The sequence below is a fragment of the Muscardinus avellanarius genome (genome assembly GCF_963383645.1).
Source record: "Muscardinus avellanarius genome assembly, chromosome: 18".
NCBI classification, from domain to species: domain Eukaryota; kingdom Metazoa; phylum Chordata; class Mammalia; order Rodentia; family Gliridae; genus Muscardinus; species Muscardinus avellanarius.
Window position 1 is genome coordinate 31009105 of NC_137804.1, and position 20200 is coordinate 31029304.

At 39.2% G+C, this 20200-nt stretch overlaps 1 protein-coding gene across 1 annotated transcript; it reads right to left on the reverse strand.

Moving 5' to 3' along the window:
- Positions 1–666: 666 nt before the first annotated feature.
- Positions 667–19539, reverse strand: METTL6 (methyltransferase 6, tRNA N3-cytidine; the record flags this gene model as incomplete). The annotated part of the gene is made up of 4 exons (XM_080715279.1): positions 667–714; positions 8647–8817; positions 18467–18601; positions 19315–19539. The coding sequence occupies 4 exons, from the start codon at positions 19537–19539 to the stop codon at positions 667–669; spliced, it is 579 nt and encodes a 192-aa protein (XP_080571405.1).
- Between the last annotated feature and the right edge of the window lie 661 nt (positions 19540–20200).

Below are 20200 nucleotides of genomic sequence, written 5' to 3' on the forward strand. Positions count from 1 at the left end.
AGGGCAAACAGTGTGGTTTGGAACTGGCTCTGATTATACAGGTCAGAATCAGGCAGAGAGCCATGGTGGGTTCTCAAGCAAAGACAGGAAAAGTGGCGCATGTGGAACACTGGCGTTCAAGAGGCACACAGTGAACAAAAAGGGAGAAAACGGGCAAATGCGAGACCCTGGAAAAAGAGAACAATCCTTTATGCTAAATATATATATGGGTGTTACTTGAGTTTCTGGCCTAATTTTCCTACAAGGTTGTGTGCCTCAATGCCTAGAGGTACACTTGTACAGACTCACATGAGGAATGACAGGGATCTCTGAAGTGCCAAAGGGTTCTGCTGTTTTCCTCTGTGGAATTCTACAACTGTACAACATGGCTAAACTATGAAACTTTCTTTACTTTCATTTGGATTTCATTTGGATTTTCCATTGCTCCTTTTTAATACAAAAATTATATATGTTCATTAAAAAAATTAAAATATAAAAATATATAAACTAAAATAGTGATTTTAAATACTCCTTTTTAAAGGGAGACACAATTGCCAACTGGGTGACCCAGGCCCAGGGTCATGGGGTCCAGCTTCTTTGGAGGCTTTCGAAATTTGCTCTGAAGGAAAATCCTTGGCACACGGAGACCTTCTTTTTTATTCACTGTCTCTCGAAACACATACTCATTCACCACTTCTTCATATCCTGTGTCCACAAAGAGCTGAGCCAGGAATTCTATAAGACAAATAAGTCAACAACACTCAAAGTCTTGGTAACATCACATTTTGCTTTGCAGTGGAAAGGAGGTGGGGCAGAGGGCTGAGCATGACTTTTTTTTTTTTTTGCAGTACTGGGATGGAACCCAGGGGCATTCTTACCTCCAAGTGATACCATGAGCTCTATTTTTTCTTCTTTATTTGAAACAGGGTCTGAGTTGCAAAGGCCTCACTAAGTAGCTGAGGCTGTCTGAGAACTGTGATCCCCGTCTCAGCCTCCTGAATGCTGTGATTAAAAGTGTGCACCACCACGCCCAGCTGTTTTTTTTTTTTTTTTTGGTAATGAAAACGTCAATGCTAAAATGTAAACTTTTTTTTTTTTTGGGTAGTGTTGGTGATGAAATCCAGGGGCCTTCTACTTCAGGATACACTCCTAGACCTATTTTATATTTTATTTAGAAACTGAGTCTTACTAAGTTGCTGAGAGCCTCACTAAGTAACTGAGGCTGGCTTTGAACCTGCGCGATCCTCCTGTCTCATCCTCCCAAGTACTGGGATTACAAGCATGCGCTGCCACACCTGGCAAAAATGTAAAGATTTTTGAATGAACACACTCCTACTTCTCATGGTCTTATACCCAAATAGAAACCTCCAGCTAAACAAATTTATCAGTAAAAGTTGAGTTATTAAGGAGTTACCAAATGTAAAACCCCGAGCAGAAAGGAACAAAATCCCAGTGGCTATATTCAAACAAGGTCTGAATATGCTCAATTTGTTATTAATAAGTACCTCAGCCAGATGTGGTGACACATGCCTGTAATCCTGGTACTTGGGAGGCTGAGACAGGAGGATCACAGGTTCATAGCAAGCCTCAGCAACTTAGTGAGATCCTGTTTCAAAATAAAAGAATAAAATAGGTGTGAGGGTATAGCTCAGAGGTAGAATGCCCAAGTTTCATTTCAAGTAACACACACGCATGCATGCACACACTTTATTTATCCTAACAGAAGATAGAAAATCTGTGACCAGAGTGGGTTAAAAAAAATCATCTGATGGTGATATATGTCTACTGGAATTTTTTTTTGATACTGAAAATTGAACCTAGGGGCCTTCTATTTCCAACCTGTACCCCCAGCCCTTTTTATTTAGAAACAAGGTCTTGCTATGTTGCTGAGGCTGGCCTTGAACCTACAATCCTCCTGCCTCAGCCTCCCAATTACTGGGTTTATAAGAGTGAGTCACCATGCCTGGCTCTACAGGAGAGTTTAACATTTCAACTTTTTAAATGTTAAGTGAAGCAAATAGAATAGATGGCTATGTAGCAAAAATAAAGACTGACTAGGAGCATTATTCCCAAGAATGTACTATGAAGCACTTAACAGACATAACTGTGTCTTCCCAATTATTTATAATTGGTTTAGATTTTATCAATCAGAAACATTAAAATCTTTTCAATTTTTGTCTAACATTTTTGTGATGTTATAGTTTTAATGACAATCACTTTTAGTTTCATCTTAGTATCTAAATGAGTATTTCAAGAAATAAAAATGTTTGTAAAAACAGAGACTAAGAAGGTAAATTATTTAATGGCCCAGATAATTAGGTAAAAAACTGAAATGCAGCATTTTCTTGTTCAAAATAACTTTGGAAATACCCTTTTAAGGCAAATTTGTATATTTAAAAATAGATCCAGTCACTATTCAAAAAGGCTGTTGCCTTTGTGACCTGTGAAAGTAACCTTATGGCATTACACTGTCTTATTTATTTTGACTAAACAAGGTGAAATTTCTGATCTGCCCTCCTTGCTTTCCCTGTAGAGTTCCCATGGGTATCAAGTGGATGTCAGGTGCTGTCTGTTCTTCCAGTCTCACCATTGAGATACTGGCACCAGAGAAGGCCTATGAGCTCTCCACGGGGGGCTGTCTGCCTGTCTGTCACCCCAGGTGCTGGCTACCCTGTGTGTATCAGAGCTTGCTCCAGAGTGTTACACGTGTGCTATGTACAGCTGCAAGTCCTCCTGAACCAGCACTGCAGCCATAATGCAAACAAGTAAACAGAAACAAAGAATAAAACATTTTAGGCATGGATCCCATTCATCTTACCATCAGTAAAAAAATACGATCTGGTTCCATCTTGTCTAACGTAAAAGTTTTCTCCAAGTTTGCTGCTGGCTTTAAACCTAAGCATGGCATGATCATACAGCCCATAGTCACGGAACAGGACACTTTTGCCTGGTTTTAACACCTAAGAAACAAAAGCAAGGTGCAAGTAACTCTGGGGAGCCCAGCCAAATAAAATACAATATGATCAAGTTAGGAATTAAAATAGCTTACTTTTTAATTATTGTAATTATGAAAGAAGCCTGACTGACATACCTATAATATGGAAGAAAGCTGGGTGTGGTGGCCCATGCCTGGAATCTCAGTACTTGGGAAGCTGAGATAGGAGGACTGCAGGTTCGAGAGCAGCCTCAATAACTTACCTAGGTTCTCAGCAACTTAGAGCAACTTTGTTTTAAGATTAAAGAATAAAATAGGGCTGAGGATTTATATCAGAGACAGAGTGCCTCTGGGCACTCCAGTGCCACCAAAAAGTAAATAAATAAATAAATAAATAAATAAATAAATAAATAGAACATAAACAAAAGGGTGTACTAACGAAAGGAAGAGTAAAACTTGGAAGAGCCTCCGACGACATTTTTTCCCCCATGGTACTGGGGATTAAAACCCAGGGGCATCCACACCGGGCGTGGTGGCGCACACTTGTAATCCCCGCGCTTGGGAGGCGGAGACAGGAGGATCACGCTGGTTTGAAGCCAGCCTCGCTGGCTTAAGAGACCCCGTTCCCAGGGGCATCCAACCTCCAAGCTACACACTCAGACCTTTTTCCTATCATTATTTTTTTGTTTTGAAACAGGGTTTCACAAGGTTGCTGAGTCTCACTAAATTGCTGAGGCTGCCCCTTGAACCTGTGATCTTCCTGTCTGAGCCATATGCCACTATACTCAGCTTGGAGGTACTTCTTGAGCACTCAGGAATGGTCAAGTGTCATACATTTAAAACTTGAAAGACAATAAACCAAATAGTCTTATCCTCATGAATGCACGCCCTCCTACCATTTTATTAGCTTCCTGCTACTACTCAAAGTGTATTTAATTGTACTGTAAAAAAATGTGATGCCAGGCCGGGCGTGGTGGCGCACACTTGTAATCCCAGCATTTGGGAGGCTGAGACAGGAGGATCTGGGTTCGCGGACAGCCTCAGCTACATAGTGAGGCTCTTTGCAACACAGTGAGACCCTGTTTCAAAATAAAGAATAGCTGGGCATGGTGGCGCACGCTTGTAATCCCCGCGCTTGGGAGGTGGAGACAGGAGTCGCGCAGGTTTGAAGTCAGCCTCGCTGGCTTGAGACCCTGTTTCCAAATAAAAAATATGTGTCTGGGAGTGTAGCCCAGAGGTAGAAGGGTTTCCAGAAACCCCAGTACCACAAAAAATAAAAAAAAAATTAAAAAAAAATAAAATAGGGCTGGGGATGTAGCTTGGAGGTAGAATGCCCCTGGTTTCCATCCCCAGTATAGCACACACACAAAAAAGTGATGCCAGTTTTGAACTTTTACTGATTCAGGCTGATTTCCTTATTCTGAGGATCAAAAGGTCTCTGGTTTCACTGTACTACAATGAGGACAAGCTCACTCACTTTGTTCCTAATTGACACATGCCCAGTACTTTACAGCTTGCCAGACATTTTCTCACTGGTTCTCCACTCAATGTGAAAGGAAAGATTTTGATATCATTCTCATGTGAGATGAGGGAAACTACCCAAGAGCGTTAAGTGATCTGTCCACAGTCACTCACTAGCTACTAAGTGGAGGAGTCAGGACTCACACTAGGTCAAAAGGCTTCAGGCTGTACAACTGACAGCCCTGGGAGGGGGGGATCTGTATCAGGACCAGGTGTGAGTCCCATGCAAAAGCTTTTCAGAGATAAGATATCAGAGAGTAGACAGATGTCTCAAAAACAGAAGGCAAAGCTGGGTGTGGTGGCACATGCTTGTAATCCCAGTACTTGGGAGGCTGAGACAGGAGGATCTGGGTTCTTGAACAGCCTCAGCTACTTAGTGAGGCCCTTTACAACTTAGTGAGACTCTTTATTTCAAACACAAAGAATAAAATATCAGGCTAGGGGTATAGCTTGGAGGTAAAATGCCCCTGGGTTCAATCCCCAGCAACACCAACACACCCACACCCACACCCAGAATGAAAGATCAGCATTCTACCTGGAAAGGAATCAGCAATAGGATTTTCAGAATGAAATGTGATACATATGGTGACACTTGCTTTTTATGTGAAAATTCTTTCAAACTATATAACATACCACATGAGAGGGAACTTAGAGGGGGCACTAATTTTATTAAATCTTATTCTAGCCTATCCCATCAACAGGATGGTTTGGAAGTATGTATATATGTAAGTATTTTGCAGTCCTGGGGTTGCTCAGGCTGGCCTCAAAGTTGCAGAAGCCAAGAACTGCTTCTCTCTCCAGTAAGTTCCTGATGAAACCCATGATTGCACATGAATGAGCCAGTCACTATGACAGTGAGAAATGGCAATCAGACTGTTGCTATAAATTCATTCCAGATAAGCTGAAAAACAATTTCAACAAAATTTGGAAAGCAAAGAGAGGGATACTGAAGTGGAATTTGCTATTAAAGAAATGTATCATCTGAGATCATTCAAGTTCATTTTCCTTATTTTCCTTATTATTATTATTATTTTTTTTTTGGTGGTACTGGGGTTCCTGGAAACCCTTCTACCTCTGGGATATACTCCCAGACCTATTTTTATATTTTTTATTTGGAAACAGGGTCTCTTAAGCCAGCAAGGCTGGCTTGGAACCTGAGCAATCCTCCTGTCTCCCAAGTGCGGGGATTACAAGCGTGTGCCACCACGCCCGGCCATTTTTCCTTTTTTAATATTACATTCCATGCTACCACTAAAACTATGAGGAAAACATATCTTATGTTTCCATGACATGAAGTTCAGAAATAGGTGAAACTGATCTATGAGGATAGAAGTCAGAAAAAAGTGGTGGTCTGGGGTCTCAGGAATGGGGGTGGGCACTAGGAAGCCTGGGGAGATGCTAGACGTGTTCTGATTCTAGGCAATGTTTACATGAGTGTGCACTGGAGGGAAAAATCCCTCCAATGGCACACTTCAGATTGGGATACTTACTGCATGCATATGAACCCTCAGGAAAACACAAAACTACAGATAACATAAATTGTGAATTATAAGCGTAATCTGTCAACTGATTTAACTTTTAGACTATTATCAACATTGTTGCTTCTTCCTGTATGCTCTTCTTCTGCACCAGCCCCTGCCTTCCTCTACAACAGAAACTTCTAGAGTCCACAGGCCCAAAAGGTCTGCGGTGCTCCGAGGGGCTGTGAATTTTAGCAAGCCCGTTTATAACCCCAGTACTTGGGAGGCTAAGACAGGGTCTGTAGATTCATTTAAGTGAGCCCTCCCAACTTAGTGAAACCTTGTGTCAAAATAAAATAAAATATGGCTGGGGGTAAAGCTCAGAGGTAGAATGGTCCTGTGTTTTATCCCCAGTACCACCCTGCCCACACACACAGTAAAAAGCAAAGTTATACTTTTATTTTTACTTTTTTTCATGGAAAGTTAGCATTCATTTAGTTATAAATGTAAGCAACCAAGTATAGGCATTACAAGTGTGCACCACTACACCTGGCTAAATTTATAATTCTATACTTTAATTGAATATATAACAATGAGATATGAACAAGAATAGGAAGCACTTATATTTTCTAATAAAAAGCAAGTTGATCACTTGGGAAAGATTCAGTAAGAAGTGCTAAACAAACGAACTTTAACTTTTAGGTGTAAGAAATTAAACTGCAAAAACCTGGATAAAAACAGAATCCACCTTCAGATTACTTTCCAATTGTTATTAATTATTTTATTTTTTATTTTTTTGTGGTGGTAGAGATGGAACCCAGGGGCATTCCACCTCCAAGCTACACCAGCCCTATTTTTTATTCTTTATTTTGAAACAAGGTTTCACTGAGTTGCAAAGGACCTCATTAAGTGGCTGAGGCTGTCTATGAACCGTGATCTCGTGATCTTCCTGTCTCAGCCTCCCAAATGCTAGGATTACAAACATGTACCACTACGCCCAACTTGTTAAATTCTTTTTTTTTTTTTTTTTTTTTTTTTTTGCAGGTCTGGGGATGGAACCCAGGGGCATTCAACCTCTAAGACACAGCCCCTGCCCTATTTTTATTCTTTCTTTTTTTTTTTAAACAGGGCCTCACTAAGTAGCTGAGGCTGTCCGTGAACCATGATCCTCGGGTCTCAGCCTCCCAAATGCTGGAATTACAAGTGTGTGCCGCCACGCCCGGCTGTTGTTAAATTCTTGATCCACCTTATTATTATTATTTTTGATACTGGGGATTGAATCCATAGGTGCTCTACCACTGAGCTAAACTGCCAGCCCTTTTGAGTTTATTTTGAGACTGTCTCACCAGGCTGGCTTCAAACTTGCAATCCTCCCGTCTCAGTTTCCTGAGAAGCTGGGATCACAGATCTGTAACACCATGCCTAGTGTCTTGCTCCACTTTAAAAATAACTAAAACTATTGTGTATAATTTGTGTAATGACCAATGGCTCCAAACCCAAATAAAAAGGCCTTAGCCCTGCGTTGAGAGAATGATGAAAAAATACTAATATATTTTAAGTTGTAATAAAATGTTTAAGAACATACCACTTTCAAAGACTTTATTTAGTTGATACTTAAAATTTACCAACCCTGTAACAATTTGCTTATGTTGATAAGAGAGCTTCCACTGCAGTTCACAAAGTACCCTCATTCATGATCTCACATTGTTTCTAAGACACTTCCATTTTACAGACCAGGGAACACAGAGATGAAGATGATATGGCTTGTCTTGCATCACATGACTTAATGAGTGCAGCTTGACTTCCTGAGTGCTATAGTAGCCTTTAAATAGCAAGGATAGTTTGGGCTCCCCTATCCTAACAGCAATAGTGGTAATAGTAGCACATTAACAAAGGCTGACTTTTAGAGGGGCGTGGTGGCACACACCTGTAAATCTAGTACTTGGTAAGCTGAGACAAGAGGATTACAGGTTTGAGGCCAGTCTCAGTTACTTAGCAAGACAGCAACTTAGTAAGATCCTGTTTCAAAATAAAAAGTAAGATAGGGTTGGGGGTAGATCAGAGGTAGAATGCCCCAGTAATAAAAAAAATAAATAAAATAAAATGGCTGACTTTTAAAGAGTACTTACCATGTTCTAGGCATTGTGCTAAGCACTTTATGTCTTATTTAATCTTCCTCAAGTTGTATAATCTCAGAGCTATTATCTCAGCATTCTACAGGAAAAGAAATTGAGGCTCAGAGTGGTAAAGGAATTTGCCTAAGTGGTAAAACCAGTTTTCTTTTCTTTTTTTTTTTTTTTGGTGGTACTGGGGATGGAACCCTTCTATCTCCGAGCTACACTCTCAGACCCATTTTATATTTTTTTATTTAGAAAAGGGTCTCTTAAGCCAGCGATGCTGGCTTTGAAACTACGCAATCCTCCTGTCTCCGCCTCCCAAGCACAGGGATTACAAGCGTGCACCACAACGCCTGGCTAAAATCAGGTTTTGAATTTAGGTACCTGACTTAAGACTGCTCTTGATCACTGAACAATACTTCTTCTCACCTAGAACATGACTCCACAGACACCACATAGCAGCAAAATCATCCCTGCTTCAGGCTGGCTGAGCTCTGACTCCTTCCCATACACTGACGACACAGTCTACATAGTGAGAACGGGAGTCTGTGACTCAGCAGTACAGGAGCTTCCGAAAGAAGGAAAGCACAGGGAGAAGATGTCCAACCTCAAGTGCAGGACCCATGTCACTGACCTTGTAAATGTTTTCCAAGACAAGGTGCATCTTATCGGGGTGAATGGCTGAGAGCACAAATATCAAAGTGGCGACATCCACAGATTCTGGGGGCACATGATCCAGAAGGTTATCTTTAGTGAGATCACACTGGAATACTTTGCATGTCTCTGTGTCATATAAAGGATTTTGCTAGAGAGGGGAAAACCAAAAGAGAATTCTAATGCAACCACTATGTTGCTATACAGAAACATACAACATCAAAAGGAGATCCTACTTCTAGTTGTGTACTGCTATATAGAAACGAAAGCTGTATTATTATTGGGTAAAACTGAGTAATGCATCGATCACATACAAAGCATATAGTATTCAATATTGCTACTGAAGATATTGCAAGATATTTTAGTAAGTCATTTTTAACTGCGGAGAAAAGACAGATTATCACATATTCAATATTGAGCATTTTAGAAACATACAGAAAAAGCCGGGCGTGGTGACACACACTTGTAATCCTAGTATTTAGGAGGCTGAGACCTGAGGATTGCTGGTCGTGGACAGCCTCAGCTACTTAGTGAGGCCGTCTGCAACTCAGTGAGACCCGGTTTCAAATTAAAGAATAAAAAACAGGGCAGGGGATGTAGCTCAGAGGTTGAATGCCCCTGGGTTCCACCCCCCCCACACAAAAAATCATACAAAAAAAGGATAATATAAAGCTGACCTCTGCTTCCTTAATCCTTTCTTGAACCATCCACTACAAACCTAAACTCTATGGGAAATCCTTCCAATTCCCCTACTGGAATGCTTCCATAGTTATTTTGGGGTTTATTTTCTCTTGATGCAACATGCTAAATAAATCTAACTTAATTTCTTTCTTTATGCTACAAATGTGTACCTGGTATATTTTGGTTGGTGGACTTCAACACATATATAAAAGTATTATGAAGAAAGATATTAAACCTTTCCTTTATATAAATGAGGACTTGAATAGATATATACAGTTATTGGGTGGGAAAATTCAATATTGAATATATGTCAATTTTACTCATAATTTCATTTATCCGAAAGCAATCTCAATCGAATCCCAACAGATTTTATATTTTTTATTTATTTATTTTTTTTGTGGGTCTAGGGATGGAACCCAGGGGCATTCTATCTCTGAGCTACAGCCCCTGCCCTAATTTTTATTCTTTATTTTGAAACCGGGTCTCACTGAGTTGCAGAGGGCCTCACTAAGTAGCTGAGGCTGTCTGTGAACCGCGATCCTCCGGTCTCAGCCTCCCAAGCACAGGGATTACAAGCGTGCGCCACCACGCCCAGCTCTAAAGTCAATTTTAAAAATGATGAGGAAGATAGACCATCAGGCATCAAAACATATTACTAAGTATAATAATAAAACAATGTGGCTTAAAATGATACATAGATCAGAATAAATAGAACAGAATAGAGTCCCAAAGCAGACGTATGTGTTTGCGTATGTGTTTGCATGTGATAGAAAGAACTTAGTATTTTTATTTTATTTATTTTTTGTGTGGTGGTACTGGGGTTCCTGGAAGCCCTTCTACCCCTCCGGGCTACACTCCCAGACCTATTTTATTTTTAGAAACAGGGTCTCTGGGCTACACTCCCAGACCCATTTTATTTTTGGAAACAGGGTCTCTTAAGCCAGTACGGCTGGCTTCGAACCTGCGTGATCCTCCTGTCTCCGCCTCCCAAGCGCAGGGATTACAAGCGTGTGCCACCACACCTGGCAGAACTTAGTATTTTATATGACAAAAATAGACAAAGATGACAGTTAGATAAAAAGGTAGACAATAAAAGTGATACTTTTCAGTGTAGGAAAATGAATTTTTCATTCAATATACTGTATTGGCACAACTGGCTAACCAGATACATTAAAAGACTTTCTGTTTCAGTTCAGGGATATATAGAAGTGGATTGACAGCTCCCATCCTTACAACAAGAAAATAGCTGGAAAGACAGCAAATAATGAGTTTTTTGTGTGAACCTATCAGAGAACAAAGGTCATAGAACTATCATCCCAAAATCTGTAGAAAGATAAGTGTCTTTGGGTACACACAAGACCCAAGAACTTGCTTACCTGAGGCTGAAGCCTCTAGCTTGGAGAGACAATATGGAAACTTGACAAATGGCTGGAGATTAAGAGTGGGCATTACTGGGGCAAAGTGATGAGGCCGAGGCAGAAGAACCACAAGTTTGAGATCAGCGGTGGTAACTTTATGAGAACCTTATTTCAAAAATTAGAGCCGGGCGTGGTGGTGTACACTTGTAATCCCAGCATTCGGGAGGCTGAGACCGGAGGATCCCGGTTCACGGACAGCCTCAGCTACTTAGTGAGGCCATCTGCAATTTAGTGAGACCCTGTTTCAAAATAAAGAATAAAAAATAGGGCAGGGGGTGTATCTCAGAGGTCAAATGCCCCTGGGTTCCATCTCCAAACCCACAAAAATAAATAAAAATAAAAAGGCTGGGGATGTAGCTTGATGGCAGATGTCTCTGGGTTCATCCCCAGTATGGTGGTAGCTAGGATGGGCATTAGTGTGAAATGATAGGGCTGTCACTATCCTCTGAAGATGGTGGCCTTTTCTCATACCCTGTGAGAAAAGACTGAATATGCAGGGAAAAGGTCATCCAAAGCCTGTGGCCTAAGACACTGGAATATCATTCCAGGGGGAAGAGAGAGGGGGGGGGATGAATATGAATGTGTGTGTGTGTGGGGTGGGGGGGGAACAGAACCATTCTACTCAAACCCAGTCAATATGCAGGGAGAATGATGTCAACAGCATAGAGGAGGACATAAGTAGATATACCCTGCAGCTGTCAGAGGGATAGACAAGAAAAGTCATAAAAGTAGAACACTGGTGAAGGCCACACCCTTGACACAAGTTCAAAAAGGAACAGTTCAAAGAGGGGCAGGGCAGTATAGAATAATACCATCTCTTACACCCAACTAAATCTCTTGTTAGACTCTACTTAAGGACAAAGGGAAGACCCAATGCCAAAACACCAGAGGAATTTTAAGTTTTTGGTGCCCATAGCAACAACAAACCTCACAGGTAACCATATCAACAACTTTAAACACAGCCCAACTACTGACTAGATTATTACAAACCCTATTACCTCAGTGTCTATTGCCCTAATATGTCCAGCTTCAATAAAAAAGTTGAAGGCACACTAAAAGGCAAGAAAAAACATCCCAGAAAAAAAGCAATCATCAGAGCAAGATTCAGATATGACAAAGATGATGGAACTAAAAGTCTGGGCCTTTAAAATAACTACGATTAACATGTTAAAGTCTCTAATGGAAAAAGACAGAAGACATTCAAGATCAGGTAGGTAATTTCAGAGATGAAAACTATAAAAAGACGAAAACATAAATGCCCAAAGCCAAAAACAGGACCATAGAAATGAATAATGCCTCTAAAAAAGTTCATCAGTTGGAATGCTTGCTGCCTAGAAAAGAATCAGTGAACCTGAAGACAGAACAACAGAAACTATATAAATAGAAAATAAAAAGAAGAAAAAAACTGGGACAATATCCCAAAGAGCAATACTTAAGAGTTTTGAGGCCACAGCAAATGGTATGACACAATATATAATTGGAATCTCAGAGGAAGAAAGAGAACAAGAGCTAAAAAATAATCTGAAGACATAATGGCCAAGTATTTCCATATTAGCTAAAAAAACATAACAAATTTATAAATAATATATAGATGATTATGTGTAGATGCTAGGAGTAAAGAACTCCTAAACTAAATATAAAACCTCAGTACCTCAAAAGGAAAAGATTAATAAATTTGACCTAAGTTCTATGTGAGGAAAGTGCTACCATTAACAATGTCAAATAAACTGAAAGAAATGTCTGTAACATACATATGAGAGTATCCAGAAAATATTCTAAAAATAAGAATGGCAAGCAAATAGAAAATGGGCAAAGCTTATGAAGGGACAATTTTTATCAATATAAACTCCACATCGATGGGGATTTTTGTTTATTGTTTACTGCTTAGCTTCAGTGCTTAGAACAGTATTGGCATGTAAGCTTTTAATAAACATTGTAGAATAAAGGAACTCATTGGCAGAAGAAAAAATAATTTATATTTACATGTATGACAAGGTCTTTAAGATCTCTGGTAATATGGAAAAAACAAAACAAGGAGATATTACTTTTTGCCCACACTTTGGCAAAAATAAAAAAGACTGATATCAAATGCTGAGAAAATAGAGGTATCTTTTTTTTGGGGGGGGTGGAAGGAAGTAATTTATGCTTATTAAAAACAAGTAATTATGTAATATAAAATGTCAAAAAGTCATATGGTGCTACATAAGATATTTTTGCTTCTTCTTAGGAGAAAGGAGTTATATGGAAACTTTCCTCCATTCCTGTGTGTCCAATGTTGAAGGCAGGATATTTTAAAGGTCTATCACATCTTCTTAACTGAAAAAACACTTTTGTCATTTTTCCTCCAGCCTTGTCACATGGAAAATAAAGTCTCATGTGCTATATAGGACTCCTCAGAAAGGAGAAAGAACTGTGTACTACAGCAGCCCCTCAGCTCAGGGAGGTCAACAGGGCTTCATCACTGGACTCAAAACTGTGTTTTCTTTTACCACTCTTTCAACTAAATACAAACACGCACTCACAGGGTTAGCTGCTGCATAATCTATCTGGTACTTCTAGAAGAATGAAAAAAACTTAAGAGCAAACGTCCCCAAGACTTCTGAAAAAGAAATTAACAAAAGCTTCCTTCTCCAAGAGAAAAATTCCTCCTTTGATCCAAAAATGTAGTTATCCATGTAAAAATGTGAATCAGTATAGCCACTGTGATGGTTCATTCAGATATGATATCAATCTTGGTATCTCGTCTTTAGGCTTCGGTCCAGTAAATCTTTGTTACAGGATGAGCCAGGATTTAGAGATCCAGGTAACTTGTTAACATCTCTTTCAAACTATAATCAATATTTGCAATTTACTGCTGCAGTTTCAACTGTGCTCATAATTGCCAAAACTGGAAGACATTTTTTAAAAACCTCGAAGCCATCCATACTTGCAATTTATTAAATCTTCTTATTTGGAAAAAGGGAAGGAATTCACAAATATCACAATCCCAGCACCTATCTCAAATTTTAATTATTGGTCTTCAGCTTGCAATATAATTTTCTTATAATTACACAAACTGCAGCAGAAGACCCAAGTGAGTTGCTTTTTTCTCCTTGGAGATTTCAGCAGGATAACTGCATTTTAAAGGGCTTCTCTGTGTTGAATCCGAGAGGTGGAAAAAAAGAAAAGCAGTCTTTTCTGTTCCAAATCATGGAGGTAATGTGTAGAAAGATAACCACATTTCAGCAGGGAAAGTGGCTGAATACAAGAAGCAGATCCATCCACTCTAGAAGACAACAGAAATACCTGCCAAATCCTGAGTTCATAATTTTGCTGTGAGATGACTCTAAAAGCACCTGAAGGCGAGGGAAATGTTTTTCCTATGTGTTAAGGATCCTTGCAGGTTCCAGAAGACGAACTGGGCCTCCCTGGGGCGGCCCTCCCTGGGCAGAGAGGCCAGATGGCCCACAAGCGGCTCACTCTGCCATCTTCGCTCCTTCTCTGGTCTGCCAACCCCGCGGCGGGTGGCTCCCCAAGAGGTATCTTTATATTATTGGTGAAATTATATATTGGTTTGATCTTTTTGAAAGGAAACTTGGCATTATCTATTAAAACTTAAATTCTTCTTTTTTTTTAATTTTTAATTGGTGCACTGTATTCATACATCATAGTGGGATACATACTTTTGTAGACATACATGCACACATTGCCCAGTCAGCCCCCACCCAATCCCCACCCCATTCTCTCCCTATCCCTCCCTCCCATGCTTGGCTTAGTGATTGACATCTAGTATTATAGCAATTTATCAAAAATTAAAAATGATAATCTCACATAACAGTTTCATTTGTCTGATACCAAGCTTTTGATGACTTAAAGATAACATTTCAATATTTCTTTTTGCTTTCTTTCTTACCAGAGAATATTTTTTTTCTTTTCTTTTTTTTTTAAGTGAAACTATCATATATTTATATATTTATTTTTCAGAAAAAAAATCTATCCTAATATGGAATATGGACTCTAGGTACCCACAATGATCTTGAAGAAGAACAAAGCTAGAAGATGTATATTTTCTGATTTCAAACCATATAAAGCTACAATAATTGAAACAGTGTAGTACTATTCTAAAGGCAGATATATAAACCATTGGAGTTAAATAAAAGCCTAGAGCTAAATTCTTCCCTATATTGTCAAGTTATTTTTGACAAGGTTTCCACGAACATTTGGTGGTGGAAATAATAATCTTTTAACTAAATATTGCTGAAACATAATAATTACATGGAAAAGAATAAAGTTGGACCCTTACCTAATCCCATATACAAATATTAACTCAAAATAGATAAAAGACCTAAATATAAATCTTAAGACTATAAACTTTTAGAAGAAAATCTGGGTCATAAAACCTCACAACATTGAAATTGGCAGTGATTTCTTGGATATGATTACAATGGCACAGGCAACAGAAGAGTATACAAACTCCCTAAAAAATAAAAAAAAAATTGTATATCCAAAGACAATGTAAACAGAGTTAACAGTTACTAATAGAATGGGATAAAATATTCCCAAATGCTATATCTGAAGGTATATTAATATTCCAACTAGAAATCCTAAAAATTAACAACAATAAAGGCAAACAATACCCTTTAGAGATAGGTAAAAGACTAACATATATAATGAATCTCCACAGATAACCAATCTTAGTTGTCTGTTGGATGGAAAGTCATGTTTCTCTAGTTCTGATGTGTGTTACCTATTTCTTCTTTGTAGTTAATCTCTTTGAGTATTTTCTCTAGTGCTGGTTTTGAAGACATAAATTCCTTCAATTTCTGTTTGTCATGGAAGCTTCTTATTTCTCCATCTAATTTGATAGAAAGTTTTGCTGGGTAGGAAATTTTTGGCTGGAAGTTGTTTTCTTTCAAAATTGGGAATATGTTACTCCAAGCCCTTCTGGCTCTCATAACTTGGTTTGGGAAGTCTGGAGTGATTCTGATTGGTTTGCCTCTGAATGTCACTTGGCCCTTTGCTTTTGTTGCCTTTAAGATTCTCTGCTTGGCTTCCACATTGGTCATTTTGACAATTATGTGGCGTGGGGATCCTCTTCTCCGATCCTGTCTAAAGGGAGTTCTATACGTTTCCTGGACCTGCGTATCGACCTCTTGCTCTATGTCTGGAAAATTTTCTGCTATTACTTCCTTGAAGAGATTGTTGATCCCTTTGGTATCACTTTCTTTTCCCTCCTCTATTCCAATTATTCTTAGGTTAGCTCTCTTAAAATGGGCCCATATTTCTTCAATATCAGATTCCTGCTGTCGGATATTTTTTTCTAGATTAGAAACTATGCGTTCATTTTTGGAATGATCATCTTCTAAGAGCGAGATTCTGTTCTCCATGTGTTCTAATCAGTTTTTTGTGCTTTGAATTGAGGCCTTTACTTCATTAATAGCATCCTTTATCTCTTTTTGGCTCTCTCTGAGTTCTTTTCGAAGCACCTCTATTATTTCTACAGTTATTTTCCTGATTTGATCTTCTAGAAATCTCTGATTTTCTGTTTTATCGGGTTCTGATGTTGTGGGGTTGTGAGCATTCATTGCTCCAGTATTATTCCTCTTTCCCATGATTTAGGAAGTTTGTGCCTTCTCTGGGTTCTTCCCTTGGGTCACTATGACTTCACTTAAGGTGCTCTGGATCTCGAGTCAGTAGTATCTCAGACCCCACTACTCCTTTACTGGGTTGTATCACAGAGTCTCCGACCCAGAGAGTAGATAGAGGCTGCTTTAGACTGTGGGGGGTGCCAGGTTGCACGTTCTCCTATGGTGTGATATCACTGCCACTGCCCCTCTCCCAATGGGTCAGGTCCCAGTGAGTACAGTACTGGGATTTCTCCGCTGTGGCCCACAATTTGACTCACTGTTCTTGAGTACGCAGATGTAGCTCTACTGAATTCGGTGAATTCGGGGCTGTTGCTGCCGGTGGCAATATGGCGCCGCTGCTACGCCCTCGGCTATGGGGCTGGCGTTTTTTTTTCTTGGTTTTGATTTCCACTCTGAATCCCTGCAGCGTGTGCTGAGCTCAGCCACTGGAAGCTTTAGATGCCCTCTGCGCCGAGAAATCCCGCCTGGCTGTTCCGCAGCGGCTCCCCTCGGCTTGCTGTGGCCGTCCCGTGAGTTCGCCGCTGCCGCCGGCAGTATGGCCCTGCTGCCGCGTCCTCGGGCGTGAGGATCTCCTCTGTGGCTCTGTTCTCAGTCCGCTTTCTCTCTGGAGCCTGGTGATTTTTTTTGTTTCTCTGGTGATGTTGTTTTCTGGCTTTGAAAGGCGCTGATTTTGTGGTAATGGAGATTTGTTGTTAGCGGGGCTCTTAAGCCCCGCTTTTTTCGGTCGCCATCTTCCCGGAAGTCTTCTTAAATTCTTCTAAAGAATTGTTTTATTCATTATTTACAATGAAGAAATGTGTACACAGGTGTTTTAGGAAGCACCTGTATGATGCTGGTCACATTAATCTTATTTATAAGAGAAAAATATTAGAAATGATTTAAGTGAACATCAACAGAATAATTGTTAAAGTATGACATACCCATTCCATGGAATATTATAATAGGCAAATACAATCCTATAATCTACCTGTCAACATAAAAATCTGCAAGATCTAATAAGTAAAGAAATCAAGTTATACTAAATGTGATATCACCTCTATTTTTAAAAAAAGTCTAATGAATGCTCAAACTGTGAAAGGTTGATGGAGAACTAGATATTTGCATGTTGCCAAGTGTCCCTAAATATTTATTAATGGCAAAAGGTAAATTAAATATTATTACAACAGGGCAATTAGGCAGTTGCTGCCTTAACCCAGTGATTAAAACTAGTATCACTTATCAGACTTTACTACCCCCTGACAGGATGTGTTATGCAATATATAACATTTCTATTAAAATATTTTGCCAAAAATATTTTACCTATTAGATGACAGGAAATATAGAGGAACAAATTAAATAACACACAAAAAAACCAATGAAACCAATTTGGAATGTGAAGGATTGGTTTGGTCTGTCCAAAAATTCAATTATCAGTGTGGGAAAATATAGGGGCACGGTAGAAATTATTTTAAGCTAAGGATGGAAGTGTAAGAGGTAGTCCTTGATTGGATTAAAACAGCCATAAAGACAATAACAGGTAAATACAATCTTGTAATCTATATGTATCAATATGAAAAACTGCAAGATCTAATAATGTAAAGAAACCAAGTTATACTAAATGTGATAACATATATATATATATATATATATATATTTAAATCTAATGAAGGCTAAAACTATGAAAGGTTGATAGAGAACTAGATATTTGAAAATCTGAATCTGGAATGGGTATTAATGACATTAGAGGATATAGCTTTTTTGTTGGGTATTATAAGCTAATTATGGCTGTGTAGGAAAAGGCCCTATTTTGGAGGGAGTGAATCCTGGTATCTATAATTTAGTTCAGCAAAGGAGTCTATAAAACAAAAGATGTGAAGCATATCAGTATTGTTATGGTATCTTCCCTGTTTTTCTAGAGTAAAGCTGTGTTTCTATTATGCTGTTATTTATATGTGGAAGGAAAATTACATTTACAGTGATTAAAATTACATGGCCAGCTATTTCCCGGGAGAGAACTGGAATTAGACAAATGAACACAGAGGATAGATCAAAATTTTAATAGAAACATAGGAGAATACATAGACGGTACACTAACCTTAACATATTCAATTGCTCTTGGAGAAAAATCACAGGCATAGGCAAAGATATTCAAATCTTCTTGTAAAAGTGGGAATAAACAGTTTCCAACCCCACAACCAGCTTCAAGTATAGTCAATTTTTGACCTTCAAACTGGGAAAAGAGAACTCAAAATTACCATATATTACATTTCCATAATGAAGAAACAAACCAAACTAAAGGGTCCACAAAGCCTCTCATACCATGGGGCAGACAATAAACAAGAGAGTATGCTAAAGTTAATAGTAGAACCTCATTTGTCATCATTTGGCACAGCAGTCTGTTGCAGAGAAAAAAAGCCCAGCATAATGACTTACTGAACAGTTCCTGGAGCTACACTACTTGTATTCAAACCCCAAATCCTCTTCTGCCCCTGTATTCTATTATTTGGGCAAATCACTATAAGCAGGTCCGTGCATCAATTTCACCTGCTAGTGGGGATACTACTACTATATCCAGAGTTAGTATAAAGTTTAAATGAAAGAACACAGGTAAAGTTCTTAGATATGGGCCATGGTTCATTATCTACTACTATTATTATTTTCAACCTGTCACTGAAAACCACTCAGCATGAATATTTAGTATTTACAGCTTTCAGATTAACCTTAAATAGAAAACGACCACTAATATTCTCTCTCCTACAGAATAAACCCAGAAATTGCTAAAATTACTTAAGCCCAGTCTAATTCTATTCTAACACACCAAGCATTTTGCTAAGCTCTAAAAATTCTCTATTTCAGATTCCCTAAAGGAATGCAATGAAGCACACCTCTTCTACATATTTTTTAAGTGAAGAATAGGTAGGATAATAGGAAATATCAGGTTACCTCCCTACATGATCTTAGCTCCTCAAACTCTCTGGTGGTCCAGTGTCTATCCTTGAAAAAATTAGTACTATTTCTTTTGTAAAAAAGATCCCAGTTTTTCTGAGCCTCTTTTTCCAGTTTTTGCTGTTTAAATTCAGACACCAAAGCTTGATCTCTTTTCAGTTTCTCCTCCTCTTCAGAGCTGAGAATCCTTGCCTGCATTCCTTTCCTTTGCAAAGAAGCCATCTTCCAAGTTGAATTAACACTGCTGAAGATTCTCTATCATTGAATACAGGGCTTCCTCAGAAATGTTCTTTCTAGTGGTTTTCATGCCTCCGTAGCATAGTGTACTTTACCGCAAAAAATAATGAGATTCTGATTAGTCGTTCTAGAACAGTTCTTTAAGACGCGAGGTTCCATTTTCCAAACATTTACGACATGTTGACTACACAGCTATAGGAAGAGAGGTCACAAAGAGGTCAAGACACAGGCCTCCACCTTCAGAGGGCTTACATTCAATGTCTAGGACTGCTTCATACACTGAATTCTAATTCAAACCAGAATGAGTCAACTATTACAATAAATCCGTTTAGTTCAGAACAAGAACGCTCCCACGAACAAAATGAGACATTCTGGGAAGAAAATATTCATCAACTTTTGGTGACCGTAAAGGGGGTCACTTAAAAACAGCCACGAGAGCAGCCCGAACTGAAAGTGGGTAGTGAACTGCCGGACAAAGTGGGCTCATCGTTCCTTAGGGTCCGAGAGCCATGTTTTCGTTGGAGATGCAGTCAAGTCTGGTTGGCCCGAGCCTCTGATCGCACTCACAAGACGCCGTGTCGCACGACCAGGAGGAGTCGCTTACCAGAGGCGGAGGCGCTCGGGTCGTCAACACCGCACGAATCTC